Raw genomic sequence first — 17,714 nt, forward strand, 5'->3', positions numbered from 1 at the left:
GAATCGAATGAATAAGTGGAGTATGTTTTTATGAATCGGAAAATATTCATGACTTTTAATAAATTGAAATTTTAAATAATAGAATGGGATATTTGTATTTTACGAACTGGATGTGTGTTCTCTGCACTTTGCATACACACAGAGAGAGACAGAGAGAGGAGTTGAATTGAGTTGATTTTGAGTTTACGTCCCTTTCAGCAGCGAGACTATATAAGACGGGACAACTGATTAACGTGGAATCCGAACTACATGAGCTTCCGCTGGGAATCGAAGCCAGGTTTTCCATGCCAAAGGCGTGTATGCTAACCGCTTAGCAACGAAGGAACACACAGAACAAGAGAGAGAGAGAAACACTGTGTAAAATTTTATTTCCCAACTTCAAATATTAGAAAATTTTCCGGTTCCCGAAAGCTAATTGGAAAATTATAATTTGTTGCTGATTAACTTTCCTCTACTGAAATTCAATTTTGTAGCTCTACATCACTATACATATCCAAAATTGTCCGGCCTATGAAAAGTGTTTTCCACTTGTTTCTACATCGTGATGAAAATTTCCCGATCTATGAAAATTCCTTTCACTTGTTTCTACAGAGCAATAAAACTTTCCGATTCACAAAAAAGTTGTTTTACTTTTTGCTTCAAAATGATGAAAACTTTCCGACTCATAAAAAGTTCTTTAATTTTTCCATATAAGGCAGAAAATATTTCGATTCATGAAAAATGGTTTAACTTGTTCCTACATAGTACAGAAAATTGTCCGAGCCATGAAAATTTTCAGATTCTTTAAACGATCTTTCACTTTTCAACATTTCTATACATGAATTCAATCCATTTCATGATTACTGAGGAATTCTTACTTGATTACTGATATTTTTTTAGAACGGAAAATTTTCCACCTCACATCACTAGTCGTGACTACGCAAACAGTGTGGCGATGGTTTAACAAGTTTAAGGACGGTGACGAAACATTCGAAGATGCACCATGTGTCGGAAGACCAACACATGTACAAAATGATCTTCAGGCAGCAATTGAGGCGAACAGTGGCCAGATATATGAGGAACTGGGAGTACAATTCAGTGTGAGTCGCTAGAAAACATTCGGCAGCACCTCCATTAACTTGGGAAGCACTACAAGTTGGGTCGATGGGTCCCACATGATTTGACTCCGGGTCAGAAGGCAACACGAGCAGATACCTGTGTTTCTTTACTGTCTTGTGTGATTAAGGATCGATTTCTGGACAGGATGTCGACATGTGTTGAGAAATGGGTTCTGTACGAAGCTCCATCATCGGTTAGCATCCCATGATCAGGTTCCAAAACAGACGAAACCAGCACTGCACCAGAAGAAGGCTCTCCTGTGTGTTTGGTGGACTGCTCGTGGTATCGTGTATCGGGAAATGCACCAGCTGGTCAGAGCATCAATGCTACTGTGTACTCTCAGTAGTTGAGTCGTGTTCAAGAAAAACTCAAAACTCCGGAGACAGCACTTCTGAATCACCAAGGGGCCCTTCTCTTACAGGACAACGTTAAGCTCCACGTGAATAGGATGACCAGGAACAACATTCTACGCCTTGTATCGGAAACACTATTACATCCGCAATACTCCCTGGGCATTACACTGTCCGATTATAACTTGTTCCATTCCTTGGACAGTCACCTTAGAGGACGCCAGTTCAAATCCCTAGTAGAGGTGCAAAATGCACTTGATACTTTCTTTGCTTCACGGCTCATAAAGTTCTACCGCGATGGGGTCCATGGTCTTCCAGAACGTTGGCAGGAGGTCATCGATGCTGATGGGGACTATTTTTGATCTTCCAGGTATGTCTTAGGTATCATATCGATGTTTGAAAGTGGTAGCTTAAAAGCGACAGAACTTTCTTGGTTATCTTTATAGATTGTTTTTGTAAGATAAAGAGATCAAATTTTCATGCTACATCAATCATTTCCTTGTTAAACAAGTAGAGTTTTATTGAAAAAGTGTAGAAATGTTTGAGCTCGTAAGTTTTGGAGGGTCTGGACCCGGTGGAAACCCCTGAGAAGCGTCTTGACTTATGATTAATGTTACCAAACAAACAAATTTTGCAGTCCATGCACATACAAAAATGAACTCCCTGACTTTGTGATTCTAAATTTGTGAAACTTCTCCATACGAACACCTCTCCTTAACGGACAAATAAATATGTCCCACTGGTGTCCGTCACTTAGGGGTTTCACTGTATTCTTATAAATACGAGAACGCGTTAAAAGTAATTTCAGTAATTCCCTGCTTTAATACTAGAATGGGATTGATAATAGTTTTCAGCGTAGTCCCTTCCGCGTTTAATGCAAGTTCGTGGAATCCGCACCAGCGTTTCACTGGTGCCTGGATTCCACGAAAAAGAAGTCTTGAGACAGTCTGTGTAACTACTAGTGCACAGCCTTTCTTAACCACTGACTATATGTACCAGAAAACAATCTCCTGTGTCTTCATGACGTCGTAACAGTCGTGAACGACCGGAACACGTTCCATCATTATCCACTGACATTCCAGTTTTGAACTTTCTGTGCCACTTATGCCACGTGAAGCTGTAAGTCCACGTCTAATATAGCCTCCCTGCTGAAAGGTCGATAAACTCTAATTAATCGAAACTAGGTCGTACTCTTGCTGTAGCGACACACAGAAGTCCTAATCATCCTCGTCCTCTTATGAATGTTTGTTGATTTTTCATCGAAAAATGTTATCACTGCTCTCTGGTGTATGTCTTCAATAGGACGGCAATCAGTCTGCGTTTGATGACATCACACTTCACACCAGACCGCATGTGCTAATACCTACAACGAAACAGAACATTTAGTCAACTATAGCATTTTGATTTCTTCTTAACTTTAGGGAGAATAAAATGTATATGGAGTACGTCTAAACGTAGGTTACATGCGTAAATCCTGTAGTTTTTGGACTTAATACAACCCTGTGTAACATCCTGCAGCAAACATATAACTCAAAACGTATGTTTTATGCGTACTTGCCGTATTAGTGTTCCCCATAAACGTGCTTTTCGTATGAGAAAAAGAATTGTGTATATAAGCGGTAAGGATTTCACATACACATTGACGTACATAACATACAGCTGACGTCTGGAGCATACGTATACGTATGTAATATACGGAAAACTGTTAGATGTCAGAGATCCTGCAATGGCATGATATAACATTGAAGCGGGAAGAGAGTAGTACGTAATAAATAGCATATCGATAACGTGTTTTCCGAACAGATTTTCGTAGTAAACGTAAGGATACCGTATATTCTGTCCGGATAACAGATTTTTCTCAGTGTCATTACACTTGTTTCACATCTGACATCTCATCTGGCACATCTGACTAGCATCAACGGGATACATTCCTTCTGGAAAATAACCTCGCTTTTAGAATAAATATACGTGGGTTAAAATGGTCTGTTCTTGGTATTTCGTGGAATGCAAATCAACTTGGTGTTCTGGGTATTAAATAGTTCTTTTTTTTGGGGGGGGGGGTAGGCATTCTTCTGTTCCATAAAGAATGTTGTCGTATGCCCCAAAATATACGTTCGTGTTTTGAGACCAATTATTTTATGTTTCTAAAAAAAGGTAGCGTGCTTAATATTCTACAAACGGTCTTTCCAGTGTTTGTTACAATTTATTACATTATTATATTTGATACTCTTTTAAGGATCAGAATATCCATTGACGCATATCAAAATGAAGAATAGCTCGTTCTGTTTAGATAATGTTACAAATTTGATTTGATTTGAGTTTAGCGTTCCTTTCAACAGCGAGGCTATATGAGACGTGGACCTACAGCTTAAAGTGAGATCCGAATTACTCAATCTCCCACCGGAAATCAAACGCGTGTCTCCAGCGAAAAAGACGCGTACCGTATCCATATAGCTACCAAGGTGTTCGTAATGTTATAGAAACATAAAAATAGTAGAAATAAATGTAATGGCAATTGACAACGTAGTACACGTAACAAGTGACAACTATTTAACATATTGTGTATCATGAACAATTAGGATTATTTCACAAGAAGTGTGTTCAGTATAGGAGAAATTTATCCGTCACCTTAAGACACTGTAGGACCAATGGTGCAGGTTACTCCATGTAAAGTATTAAGAGGCCTCATCACGACGAAATTAAAATACCGCTAATTTTACAGTAATTCTGTGATATCTTCAAATAGATAAAAGATAATCAAAAATTGGAACAAAACCTCCCTAGACAATATTATTTTACATGAGATACCGTTATCACCACTCACTTATCTACTTTCGATTTCAAGCCATTTAGAAGCCCGGTTTATTTTCGCGTTTCTAAATGGCTTTAAACAGAAAGCTACTAGGTGACTCGTGATAACGGTACCTCATGCAAAATAATATTGTCTAGGGCGCTCTTGTTTCACATTTCGATTATCTTTTATATATTTGAAGATATCACAGAATTACTGTAAAATTAGCGGTATTTTAATTTCGCAGTGATAAGGCATCTTAAGATTATGTTTTATCCACTTCCAAAGCTCCATCTTTTCTTTAATATCTCGATTTGTATGCAGAAGACAATATAATCCATTTATTACAGGATTACTGGGTATCTTATCTACACAAGGCACTCGTTGGGCCTGGAGTTCTGGACAGTCGAATGATGATCGGAAACAAAACCCACGTGCATATGTACGCCCACTGCACCAGCCCGAGAATGAAAGGTTATACTAAAGGGTCAGTCACTGTGTTTGGTATCAATTTCACCCCAGAGAAGACCAGGGTTCTATTACGAGGCCGATGGTTATCCAAGGAGATGCACCAATACCTTCTAACACCTGCGGGAGGAGATCTATTGTCCAGGTAGGTTATTTTAAAAAGCTTTTCTACTCAAGATATGTTCCCATGTACCTTGGTAATTAGCTTTCATGTTATGACCCTAACAACACAAGATGTGCTAGGCATGTGCCATTTAGGTGTCCCAGCTACATTTTAGGTGCCCGACACTTGGCACATGTGATACTCATGTGCTAAGTATGTACTTCAGCTATCTACAGTTTTAGGTACTTGGTACATCTATTGATATTTGCAACTATGTACCACAAATATAGCATTTATATACCTGGCTCAGTCTCGCACTCTAACAGTCATTTGTTTTTATGTCGTCACTTGGGACACATATCTGTCATGTTCTAGGTACGTCCTTTAGGTACATACTGTTTCAGATACCCTAGTAGCACAAGATGTGCTAGGCATACGCTATTTAGGTGTTCTAAATTCATCTCCCACATTTGATGCATTTGTTGCTTGTTTTTCTAAGCGATTGTGTACTAGAAGCAACAAACGAATCAACTTTATTAGATGGCAACTGTCGCCGATCATTTGAAAGTGAATATGGAAGAACCATGAAATAAAGTAAAGACACTCGTCATTTTGTTATAAAATTACATGGCGAGCAGATTTTATGTGATCTCAAACGGTTATCGTCGAATATACGCGGTTAAAGGAGCACTCTGATTAACCAAATTCAAAAGAACTCAACAATTTATCTCTCTACAAGCGACGTTCTCTTCGTCGCTTCCGAGGCCAAGTCGGAAGAGCATGCAGCTAGTAATCAAAAGATTGGTGGTTCGCGCCCACCGTGGGGTATTCCTTTTTTACTTGTTTAAAGTGTTTTTTAGACTCACGTTAATGTAAACACATTGCACATATAGACGATACAACACATTTTGGGAGAATAATTTTGTGGTTCATTGACACTCGGCATGGGGAACATACCTAGAACATACTAGGCATGTTCCTCATGTACATGTCAGGCATGCGCCTAGGGGCGGACATAGAGTGAGATTATGACTTGCCATCCATGTGATTTCTCTCTCGGAGGTACATAAGGCACATACTGGACACATTCCCATGTACCTGAGGGAACATTATAGTCATATGTCTGCTATGCAGTTGCGCTGTTAGGGAAATCGCTTAGTTCTGGGTTTCGATTCTCGTGTTGACTTATCAGCATAAAGTATGTGAGCGAAAATGTGAGTTGATGAAAGAGGTTTTAAAACCTAAAATTAACGGCCATGAAAACCGATGTGCTGATCACATCATGAACTACTCTTGATCGAATTATATGTATACAGTGGCTATCGGGCTATATATACAGATGGTGATCAGTAAAATGGAAACATCTGTAGTTGGCAACACGTCAGATGTATAGGTTGGCAGTGGTGTCGTGGCGCCCGCAGCGCCGGACCGCTGGTAGTGGTGTGTTAGGTCAGTCTCCATACTACGTCTTGCGCAGTGGAACAGCAGTGTCCAGTGGCAGCAGCAGACGGAGGTAGTGTAAAATGGGAGACCTCTCAGATTTTCAAAGAGGGCAAATTGTTGGTGCGCGGTTATGTGGAGTGAGTGTGACGGCAGTGGCTACTGTGTTAGGTGTGTCGCGTGGGACAGTGTCGAAGGTGATGACGGCCTACACAACACACGGGAAAACCACATCGGCGAAGCGGAACAGTGAGCGGAAGAAAATCATGAGTGACAGGTCACGCCGGGTATTAAAGCGTATTGTCACGCAGAACCGTCATGCCACTGCGGAGCAAGTGACGGAGGAACTCAATCAGCACCTCACCCACTCTGTTTCGACAACCACAGTCCGCCGCGAATTACATGACATGAACTTACGGGGTCGTGTTGCACGGGCCAAACCGCTCATCAGGGACCATAACGCTTTCACACACCGCAAATGGTGCCGCGACCATGCAACTTGGACCGTTGAGGACTGGAAACGTGTGATATGGTCGGATGAGTCATCCTTCACCCTATTCCCAACCACGGGCCGTGTTTATGTGTGGAGAACGCCTAAAGACGCTTATGATCTGCAGTGTCTCCACCCAACTGTGAAACATGGCGGCGGCTCGGTGATGCTGTGGGCCGCCATATCATGGTTTTCATTGGGTCCTGTGGTCACACTTAGCGGACGAATCACTGCCAACGATTATGTCGGAATTTTAGGAGACAACTTGCATCCTATGGTCCGGATGTTGTTCCCGGACAATGACGACATCTTCCAGGATGATAATGCACCCATTCACACAGCTGGCGTTGTTGCAGCGTGGTTTGAGGAACATCGGGATGAAGTTCAACACCTCCCCTAGCCCGCCCAATCCCCAGACCTCAACATAATTGAACATCTGTGGTCCGTCCTGGAAACACGACTCCGGCGACAATTTCCACCTCCATCCTCTCTCACAGAACTGGCCGATGCCCTGCACGAGAAATTGTGTAAAATTCCACTTGCTACCATTCACGACCTCTATGCCTACATCCCACGTCGCATTAAGGCTGTTCTGAAGGCGAAAGGTGGCCCAACACCATATTAATCTGGTAAGTTGCAATTTCGTTCAGGTGTTTCCATTTTTCTGATCACCATCGGTATATATAAACAGGGTGGACAATTTATGCTGATCAACCGCTATAATGAACAAACCAAAAAAGAGAGAAAAGGGAAATTTTTGCACGAAGCAACTATAAGGAGGGAGACATCTTTGTATATATTAAACAGAAAGACCCAGCAAGCAGTGTTGCCAACCCAATATAAAGTTATATTTTTTTAAATGGCACTACGTCAGGTTATTACGTATTTCAAATCAATATGTCACACGTAAACTTAAAATGCTACTTTTATGATTCAGTGTTGCAAACTAAGGATGTTGTAGTATCAATCACAAAGATCCAAAGTTTGGAAGCCTCTAACAGCACAGCACAACGGAGATGCCAGGATATTGCACATCGAAAATACTTTGGTATTGGATACCATGGTCATGGTATGACTTGTTTCGAATGAAAAAGGAACAAATTTACAAGGGCTTGAAAATTTTGAAATGCTTGGATAAGTACTTGTATGGTTTATAATACTTGTACATCTAGTTACTTGCATGGTTTATAATAGATGTATAAATTATTTTCCCATTTACAGCATTTCGATATCTCTAACCGTCTCGGAGATGTGATAAACATTGCTGAAGTTTGTAACACTGCTTAAATCGTGTAATTGCGAGAACTTTTTGTTATTAAACCTACTAAAAGCTATTGTTGTAATGCTATAGAAAAGAAGGGAAACAATAATCATTTTAAATATTTTCCACAAATATGCCATTTTCACCAGTGTTTCGAACTTTATCAATCTTTATCATATCTTCGAAACGGTTAGAGATATTGAAGTGCTGTAAACGGCAAAATAATTTACACATACATTACAAACCATACAAGTCACTAGATATGATATTTATCTGATTTTTTTCGAAATAAAGGTTTTCAAAAAATGAAAAATCAAGCCCTGGTAACTTCGTTCCTATTCATTCGAAACAAATCATACTATGACCATGATATCCAACGCTAAAGTGCTTTCGGTGCGCGTTATCCTGTGGATTTCCGTTGTGTTGTATGTGTTTTAGAGGCTTCCGAACTTTGGATGTTTGTGAAACTATAACATCCTTAGTTTGCAACACTCAATAATAAAATAGTATTTTAAGTCTACGTTTGACGTGTTGATTTGAAATATGTAATAACCTGACGTAGTGCAATTTGAAAAATATATATATATAACTTTATATTGGGCTGGCAACACTGTTTGTTGGGTCTTTCTGTTTAATACATACAAAGATGTCCCCTTCCTTATAGTTGCTTCGTGCAAAGTTACTCTTTTCTCTCTCTTTTGGTTTGTCCATTATAGTAGATGATCAAGATAAATTATCCACCCTGTACATAATCCAACGAGAATTGTATATCTACTAAATGAACAGGATGGGTTAAGTCGGGAACATAATTTATTTCCCCTTCTACCAACTTTCTGTTTACTCCGAACTCATAAGCCTCTGTAAAAATGAAGGAAAAATCACAAGATTATTTACTCTGGTAAAAACCATTGTAATTAGGAATCCATATAGCACATATACGTTGACACTACGTGGAAAAATCGTTATAAACCTTGAGATTTATAATGATTTTCAGCGAAACAAGATGGAAAATCGGTATTCAACCACTTCACCTTTATTCCAACTTTTAAATCTTCAACGGGAAATGGTTAAGTATATTCCATTTCAATCGTATTTCAACGGAAAACGGTCATTAAACCATTTTGGTCATATTCTAACTTTAAATCTTCAACGAAAAACAGTTATCCAACCATTTCCACCATATTTCAAAGTTAACAAAACGTATGTTTGCTACATGGAATAATGTGAAGGTAAAAGTCGCTCACACAACATTAAATGCAAAACACAAGGACTGGGCGGATAAAGGGCTACACATTTTCCAAACTTTGCTACCTACCAAACAAGAGATGATGTAGTCATCGAAATAAGACGACCGGTAATAATACGAATGGTTAAAATGGTGGACATTTTTGGTAACCAGATTTTTTGAATGAAGAAAGTGGGAAGAAATAGATGAACCCTGAGAAAACGCACGTTCACTATGTTTGTCCATCATAAAGCCCACTTGATGTCAGTTGGGATCGAACCTGGGACCCGACGCACCAGAGGTACACACTCTCTATTACTGAGCCGCCTCAGTCCCCAGATGAAATTTAAATATACAATGCATACTTATATCAACCTATATATTCCTACTAATATACAGGGTGTTTCAAAACAACACCGCCAACGTTTGGGAGGCGATTCCTGACACCAAGATAAGATGAAAAGTATAGACCAACCTGGGTGCACAAGTGCTTCCTTTCGGAGTTACAGGCTGCCGAAAACATGAAAAAATGAACTTTGAACATCCATAGTTCCAATACTATGGGACCTACCGTAGTCGGGTAAAGACTTTATTTAGGAACTAATATGTGCCCTATCCAAATATCTGTTTCAGAATCCTGTGGTACTTTCGCAACAATTTTTATAGAGGCAGTTTGGTTACGCGTATATAATTTGAAGTACTCAAAAACTATCTCTATAAAAATTGTTCCGGACCTAGGAGGCCAGGGCACAGGTCCACTCCCACCTACCCAGCGACCACGAAACATTGCATTCACCTGATTCCACGCTGTCAGTTCAAGCTGTGCTGGGCAACCATCTTGTTTTAGTCACATGTGTGTCCTGATGTGTAAGGAGACGGGTCGAGAAGAATGGGCAATTGTTCTTGCAGAAATGTACGGTAAACAGCATCCGTAAGAGTCACTTCAAAAAAATGAATTCCAATTATTTTTCCGCCGATGATTCCACACTACACATTCATAGGCCAGGTGGGGGAGGTTGTGATCAACCTCTTGCATCCACTGTGGGTTTACGGCGGCCCAATAATGCATGTTGTGACGATTTACCTGATCATCACTTTTAAATGTAGCCTCATCAGACAACAATACTATTTCGTCAAAGAATAGAGCATTTGCATGCAATTGAGCTTAAGACCACATGCAAAAGTCGAGCCTGCTTTGAAAATCAGTGCCATGTAGCTCTTGATGCAAGGATATATGGTATGGAAGAAATGTATTAGCCTTCAAAATCCTTGACACCGTAGTTGCGCTGACACCAGAATTGCGAGCAACTTGCCTGATACTCGTGTGAGGATTAACATGGAAGGATGCAAGTACATCAGCAGACCTATTATCTCAAACAAGCCGAGCTATGCGTTCATTCCTGTGACTGCTAGAAGATTGAACTTTCCACTTCTACGTAGACGTTCGGCAAGGTTGCGAAACTCATGTCTTGAACGACGTTCCCGATCGGGATACCTAGCAGCATACACACGAGCAGCAACGGAACTATTTCGTTGGCACTCACCCAACACCATCATATCAAATGCTTCTTCGTTTGTGAAAGGCATTTCAACTTACATGCCACGATTTGCCAATGCGAAGTAACTGACAGAAATGCACACGATCACGAGGAATGTACTTTAACAAATACAGTCTTTTCACACAATCTCTTCGACGACGCAATGTCTTGCAACAGATAAAGGTGAATGAGACCAAGATTGGAGTGGCGTATTCATTTTATCAGTGGAGGCAGAGTAGAACTGGCAGAAGAGCTAGGCACGCCTCCTCCTGTGCGACATTACTTGTGTTGAACCGAGCAGTGTGAAAAGCTTATGGGCTGTCAAGTGGAACTTGCTTCTTTATGGTACTATTACGTTCCCGCCCTTTTTTTTGGTCAAGTGGGCAACTTCACTAGTACGTTTTATTTCTTTATGACGATCCAGAAATTCAGGGTTTCGATATTGTTATGGTCACCATGTTGAAAGTGGTTAGTGGATTCCAAAATTGTGTTCGAATTCTTTTAACATTTGCAAAGACCTTTGCAACGAGGTGTTACTCGGCCCACTTTCCATTTGAAATTTTCGAGTTCTGACCTTACTTTGAACACCCTTTTTTGGGTCACGTAGTTTCTTCTGTTTTTAGACCCTGTGTCACCATGTGGCATATCATTGGAAAGCGTGTGTCTTGCACTTCCCGAAACTGTGACGGTGCTTACATTATCTTAATTAGTAAACTCCGTATACTCTATTTCGCGCACCTTCATTTTTTTGAAAAAAAAAGAGAAACAATTGGTACACTGAAAACGGTAGGTAGTACGGACAAATGTTTCGTAGGGTAATCTTATTTTTCACCCTCCTTTTAGAATGTGCATTCGAAATATATCGTTTCCATTTGAAAATCGCAAGAACGGGGCATGTGATCCAAATTACATCACGAAGGGGACTTTCGGGATTTTGTAAATAATTTCTACGGATTCTTTGAACCAATATTTGTAATGCAACTTTTTTTATTTCAAGTTGATAGCATGTACCGTTCTCGAGAAAAAGGTAGTGTCTGGGTCGCTCTGGAACACCCTGTATCTATCTATCTATATATATATATATATATATATATATATATATATATATATATATATATATATATATATATATATATATATATATATATATATATATATATATATATATATATATATATGTGTGTGTGTGTGTGTGTGTGTGTGTATGAAACTCAGAAAGGGGCAATTACCCCCTCCTGTCCCCCCTAAATGATACCCCTGCTCTTGTCGCTATCTATTGTGGTTTTCGTTCTGCGATGATCAATGTTGATTCTGGAAATGGCTTATTTCTACCATGTCTGGTTTGAATAGAAGATTAAAAGTAGAGAAAAAATCTATTTTAATGTTGATTGCTATACAAAAAAAAAAAAGATAGTAGATAGCGACAAGCGGTTTATTGGAAGCGATTTAGTGTCTCAAAGAAAGATATTATAACCCATCTGTATTAATATACTAAACCTAGAAGTGCTAAAAATTATTATTACTTCCGGCTTCAATATTATTCTCTATTGTGCAAATTTGGTAAGAAATAGCTAAAAGCGTTTTCTCTTTTTTTTTTCTTTCTTTGGGATCAATTGCGCGTCTGACTAAGATACCACTTCTAACTTTGACATTTAACTAAACGATTTCTAAGTGGCAGAAATTTACTACTTACAGTTTCAAATTTGATCTCCCTCCCTAGAGCAAAAACGAAAAGGGATTTCGAAAAGTGTTGTCTTGGTATCGATTAAGCGTTCCAATCAGAAACGTTGATTTCCATTATTTCTGGTTTGAATACAGGATAAGCTGATAAAATGGAGCCTATTATTTGGACCTGAATCGATTCCAAAAATGTCATTTCTCGATGTCTTTTTCCACCTTTGCCCTGATACATGTCGACGGGCTGACGGACGGACACTCGTCTTTAAGAAATAAAAGGAAAAGAAATCTTTAGTTTTACGTCCCAGGGTAATGGCGGTTAGGCTAAAAGAGACGGTGATGATGAGAAATGAATGAAGTGGGAGGAAACGGGAGAACATCTAGAAAACCCATGATCACGGTGTTTCTCCACCACAAGGTCCATACGGCGCGAGCTAGGATCAAACCAGGGACCCCAAGCACCGGAGGTGAACGCTCTACCACTGAGCCACTGCACTCCCACTCGTCTATAAGAGTGCTACTATTTACGCATAGCATGATTACGCCTTTCCTACAAGTGATGTTTACGCCTTTTCGTTATATGTGCATTGATCCATTGTAGATGTTTCACTAATGATAATGCAGAGGAAACTATCAATTTTTTTCAATCTGATGTCAGGTATAAAATGTTTGTATGTACACTCATGTCCAAAATTATTGTCGTATGTCTATACATATGTTGTTTTAGGAATATAATTTGATAACGAAATCGCCCAGTATTTCTTATAATGTTTGTATGTGTATAATCGGCAAAGACATGTATGTGGCAAATTTCATGTCAAAAGAGCAGTAAATAAGAACAATAAAACGAAAATAAAACTTTCTTGTCCATTTAGCAACATTTTGTTTTACTCATTTTAATTTTCGTATTTATAATTCTTTTCCTATGAAATTTACCTCAAATATACATTTCCCGATTATACACATAGTATCAGTATTAAAAGTACCCTGAAAAATCTTTATCAAATTATATTCTTACAAGAAGACAGTTATAGATATGCGACAATCATTTTGGACATGAGTGTACTTTATAATAATTTCTGATATATTGTTTTATGAATCTAAAACAATAGCAATTTCGTTTAGTACGAAAAGTATTCTCTGTTTGATACTTTCCCGATTTGTAGAGGCTCTTAACTTTAGAATAGTAGTATTTAAAAAAATAAATAAATAAACACTCATAGAAAATAAGATGGTGATGAAGTACCCAGAATGGATGAAATTAAATCAAACTTCATGGGTTTCAAAACTTAAATCACTTTATCGTCTTGATTACAATTTCAGATATATCGAACAATGGGTTTGGTCGTACGAGCGCAGTTAAGTGTTGCATTGCATATCAATAAATTGTAGCTTTCCCTCGACTTGAGTTGATTTCAAGTTTAACATTCCGTCCAGCAGCGAGGGTATATGAGACGGGACCTACTGATTAAAGTGGACTCCGAAGCACATGAGCTGCCGCCGGGAGTCGAACTCGGGTCTGCTACGCCAAAGGTGCGTACGCTAACCGCTTAGTCACGAAGGAGCTAAAATCTCCCTCGAGTACGGATAGATGTTTTGAGGCAGGTTGCAAGTGAATCATAGAGTCGTCGTATCGTTGTCTGAGGCAAGTCAATTCATAGCGAATTACATCTTAATTGGACGATACCTTCTTGGTATTTCATTTTCCTTCCTTTTTTTTTTTAATATTTATTTATTTATTTTGTGAGTGAGTGTACTTAAAATAAATGCTCAAGTATAAATTAAGATATTGGTTGTAATATCTGCTAATTTAACGATAAAAATATTTTCTAGTTCACTGATCTTGTTTATCATACTAACCTATGTGTTTGTAACGTTGTGGATCTTTGTAATGCTTAGTGTGTATGTCTTCAAATTTAATGTATTGAAAACAGGGGGAGGCACAGCATCAACACAAACGAGAGCACTGAAAATGCAGTTAGTAATTACTGTTTATCAGTAGATGTATTTAATAAGTCAGATTTTTTTTACATAATTTCTCCCCAGTGCACAGTGGTTCAGAACGAGCAAAAAGCTGGCCAAAACCCAATTTTTGAAAATTGCGTTAGAAGGACACTGGTTTAGTGTATGACGAAATATCCATAGTTTATTATATACAAATAATGAACACGAGTAACATGTAACGTGTGAGTTAGAAAGGGTGAAAGTTAACCATTGTGGACATATCTGTGAAATAGCTGCCAAATAGAAAATTTGTAATTCAAGTTCATGGCTTGGTATCTGAGAATATGTGGTTACAAGAAACATTTGTTGTATATGGTACCAACATACCTCTCAAGCACTGCAACTGTCCAAAGTGGCTATGCAGTATCTTCCATATCTACGTTTCCTCGAACAAAATATGTTAATATGACAAAATCTAATTTGCTTCAGCAAAAGGTCCACAAAACTACAGAGATTTAGTATAGTGCCCAGCGTTCCCCAGCAGAGTTATTGAAATGGCCTGAAAGAATAATCCATAATGAATTGTTTTTCAGGAAGTTTAGGTGCGAATATGTGCGAATTCGTGAAATACGTGTTCCTTTGTTATTGTGTGTTGTGACAGGACACTGAAATTAATTATTCCTACTTTTTACGTGCAGGACATCTATAGTTCATAATGATGCTGAGATGCATCCAGGTCAATGCGAAAATGAGAGAAATGTGAGGACGTTGTCGAAGGGAACAAACACAACATGTCCAGACCTGGGTTTTAACGTAATTGGACCTTGGTGATCACCCAGCCCACGTTAGTGAAGACATTCGACGAATTGTTTCCAGGTTTTGCAGCCAAGTGTACCACAAACTGTGTAAGAGTGGCAGAAATCATGACATTTCCTGAAGACACATACAGAATGGCTTGATGAAGAACTGACATTTAAATTCCGGAGACAGATGGAACGTCGATCAAACCCTGGCGGTTGTCCATCGAAGGATTTCGGAGAATCTATTGACATAACTAAACGGAGGAAAGCGGAAGATTTACGTACATCTGCAAGTACGTCGGAACTGGCTTTTGCTGCCAAAATGAGGCTTCGGGTATCAGAACAAGAAGATGCAGAAAAAGTACTTCGTGGGGGACAGAAACAACTTCGACTAGAGTTCGTAAGATGAGACAAGCGTTTATGAGCGCAAAGGTCCAGAGTATTTTACTTAAACCGTGCACCAAAGAAGAGGTGCTTGCATTGCTTCTCGATCGTAAGTTAACCAAAAATCAATACAACTGTCTACGTCTTGGTGCCAAAACACGCAACGCAGACATTTGTCCAAGTTATCACCAATTACTCGAGGCAAAGAAAGTTGTTACCCGTCAGATGAAAGTATTACGGTTTCAGATGTCAGTGCAGAAATTAAATCTCAAGCTTTATTGTAGAAAAAAGTTGAAAGAGTCCAGTGCATCGAACAGAAGATTCAAGATCACCTATCAACTGTGAATGTCAGTGGATTCCAATTTACTGTGCATCACGAGCTCATTCTCACTATGGTAGATGGAAAAGTTGTAATGCACTCCTGAACAACAAATCTCTTCAAAGTGTTATATTTGCAAAGCATCTCCCAAAGAAATGAACGATTTAGAGAGAGTTTCTATGAAAGACATAGACACATCCACATTTCTCTTTGGATTGTCAGTGTTACATGCGTACATACGATTTTTTGAGTGCCTCCTTTATATTGCTTATACACTCGATTTCAAGACATGGCAAGTTCGAAGGAAGCACAAGGAACTATTGAAATCACGAAAACATGAGATTCGGAAGCAGTTTAGAGCAAAAATTCTCTCACATTATTACGAATCAGGATATGCTGCATATGCTCCTTATTACTTCTGATCCCTTTCTTTCAAGTATTAGGCACATGACTACCGGGAAGAAAAGACGTTGCTTGTGACATGAAGGACGAATGCTGTTAAAGACGTCGAAGCATGGAGCATAAGGAGCCAACGTGGCGTCTAGCAAACAAAAGAATGAAGGCATTCCATTTTTATTCAGCGATATTGATAGTGACAGTGATGATTGACTTACAAATGTGGTTTACAAAATGAATTCTTGTTTTTCATTTGTGTGTGTGAGTGTAATGAAGACTTGTATGCATGAATGTAGTGCAGATTTTTGTGTGTGTGTACTGACGTAATGCATACCAATACGCAGTACTTTATCAGTATTTACAAACATTTCCTACAAACTCTCTCCTGCACATAAGGCTAGCGCAACCGAACGATGAACGTGTTCGTTAATTCTTAGTATTATAAATATACAATTTTCACATATTTGAGGGATTAGAAGCATTTTGCACATTGTCATAAACGGTTATAGGTTTTGACCAGGTTTTTGCTCGTTCTGAACCACTGTGCAGTGTATGAATACAATTAACATTATTTATCAACGTTTAAAGATAAGCGAGTCTTTATTACAAATATGCTCCGATGATAAATATGCATGTTGTTATATCACACTCTTGGTTGACCTCTTGAGATGCGGAAGAATGAGTTTCCTTCTTCTAAAAGTCTGGATACACCCCTATAAAAGTCAAACGGCGTGAGAAATCATAATGTCGTTTGGTCATAACTCCTTCACAAATAAAGATATTGCAAAATGGATTGCTCAGGTGTATTTCAGAGAAAACGGCAGTGTAAAATGATATGAGACATGATCCCCATGTCATTTGCAAAACGTAATCCAAATCCAAGATGGCGGATTTCAAGATGGCTGCCGCTGTATCTATAGCTCCTATAAGTTGCACACCCACCTATAGACACACCATACCAAACGACATTATGATTTTTCACACTGTTCGACTTTTATACGGGTGTGTCCAGACTTTTGCCTCATTCTCTCTCTGTCTGTTCGTGGGTGTGTTCGTTCGTCTGGGAGACAAAAAATCTCAAAAACTACTCAATGGATCATCACCATTTTTGGCCACGATGTAGAGGATCAAAAATTAGGAATCGAGTTCGTTTATAGAGATGCTGAAACCGGAAGTAGTAGAAATCAACCATTTCCGGTTTTCATCTTGATCACTATAAATAAAAAATCAGAATAGAGAAGTGGTTTCCTGATGTAGATTTGCGTCCCAAAAATACATTTCATTTACATCCTTAACTCTCTACTAAAACCGGAAGTAATAGGAATAAACTACAACTTCCGGTATCAATATTGATCTGCATAGAGCAAAACCGATGAGATAGCCGGAAGTGGTATTTTGGAATCGATTTAGCGTTCAAGGATAGTTAGTAT

At 38.9% G+C, this 17,714-nt stretch overlaps 1 protein-coding gene across 1 annotated transcript in view; it reads left to right on the top strand.

The window, feature by feature from the left end:
* The window catches only part of LOC145666260 (heparanase-like), a 47,452-nt gene extending 32,236 nt beyond the window's left edge, over nt 1-15,216 (top strand). Inside the window, exons 6-7 of the mRNA XM_081733322.1 lie at nt 4,590-4,852; nt 15,084-15,216. Coding sequence (XP_081589448.1) covers nt 4,590-4,852; nt 15,084-15,216 — 396 coding nt within the window. The remainder of the gene's footprint in view (nt 1-4,589; nt 4,853-15,083) is intronic.
* The last annotated feature ends 2,498 nt before the right edge of the window (nt 15,217-17,714 follow it).

This window comes from Thermobia domestica, chromosome 12 (assembly GCF_964235325.1).
Source record: "Thermobia domestica chromosome 12, izTheDome1.hap1.1, whole genome shotgun sequence".
In the NCBI taxonomy this organism is placed as follows: domain Eukaryota; kingdom Metazoa; phylum Arthropoda; class Insecta; order Zygentoma; family Lepismatidae; genus Thermobia; species Thermobia domestica.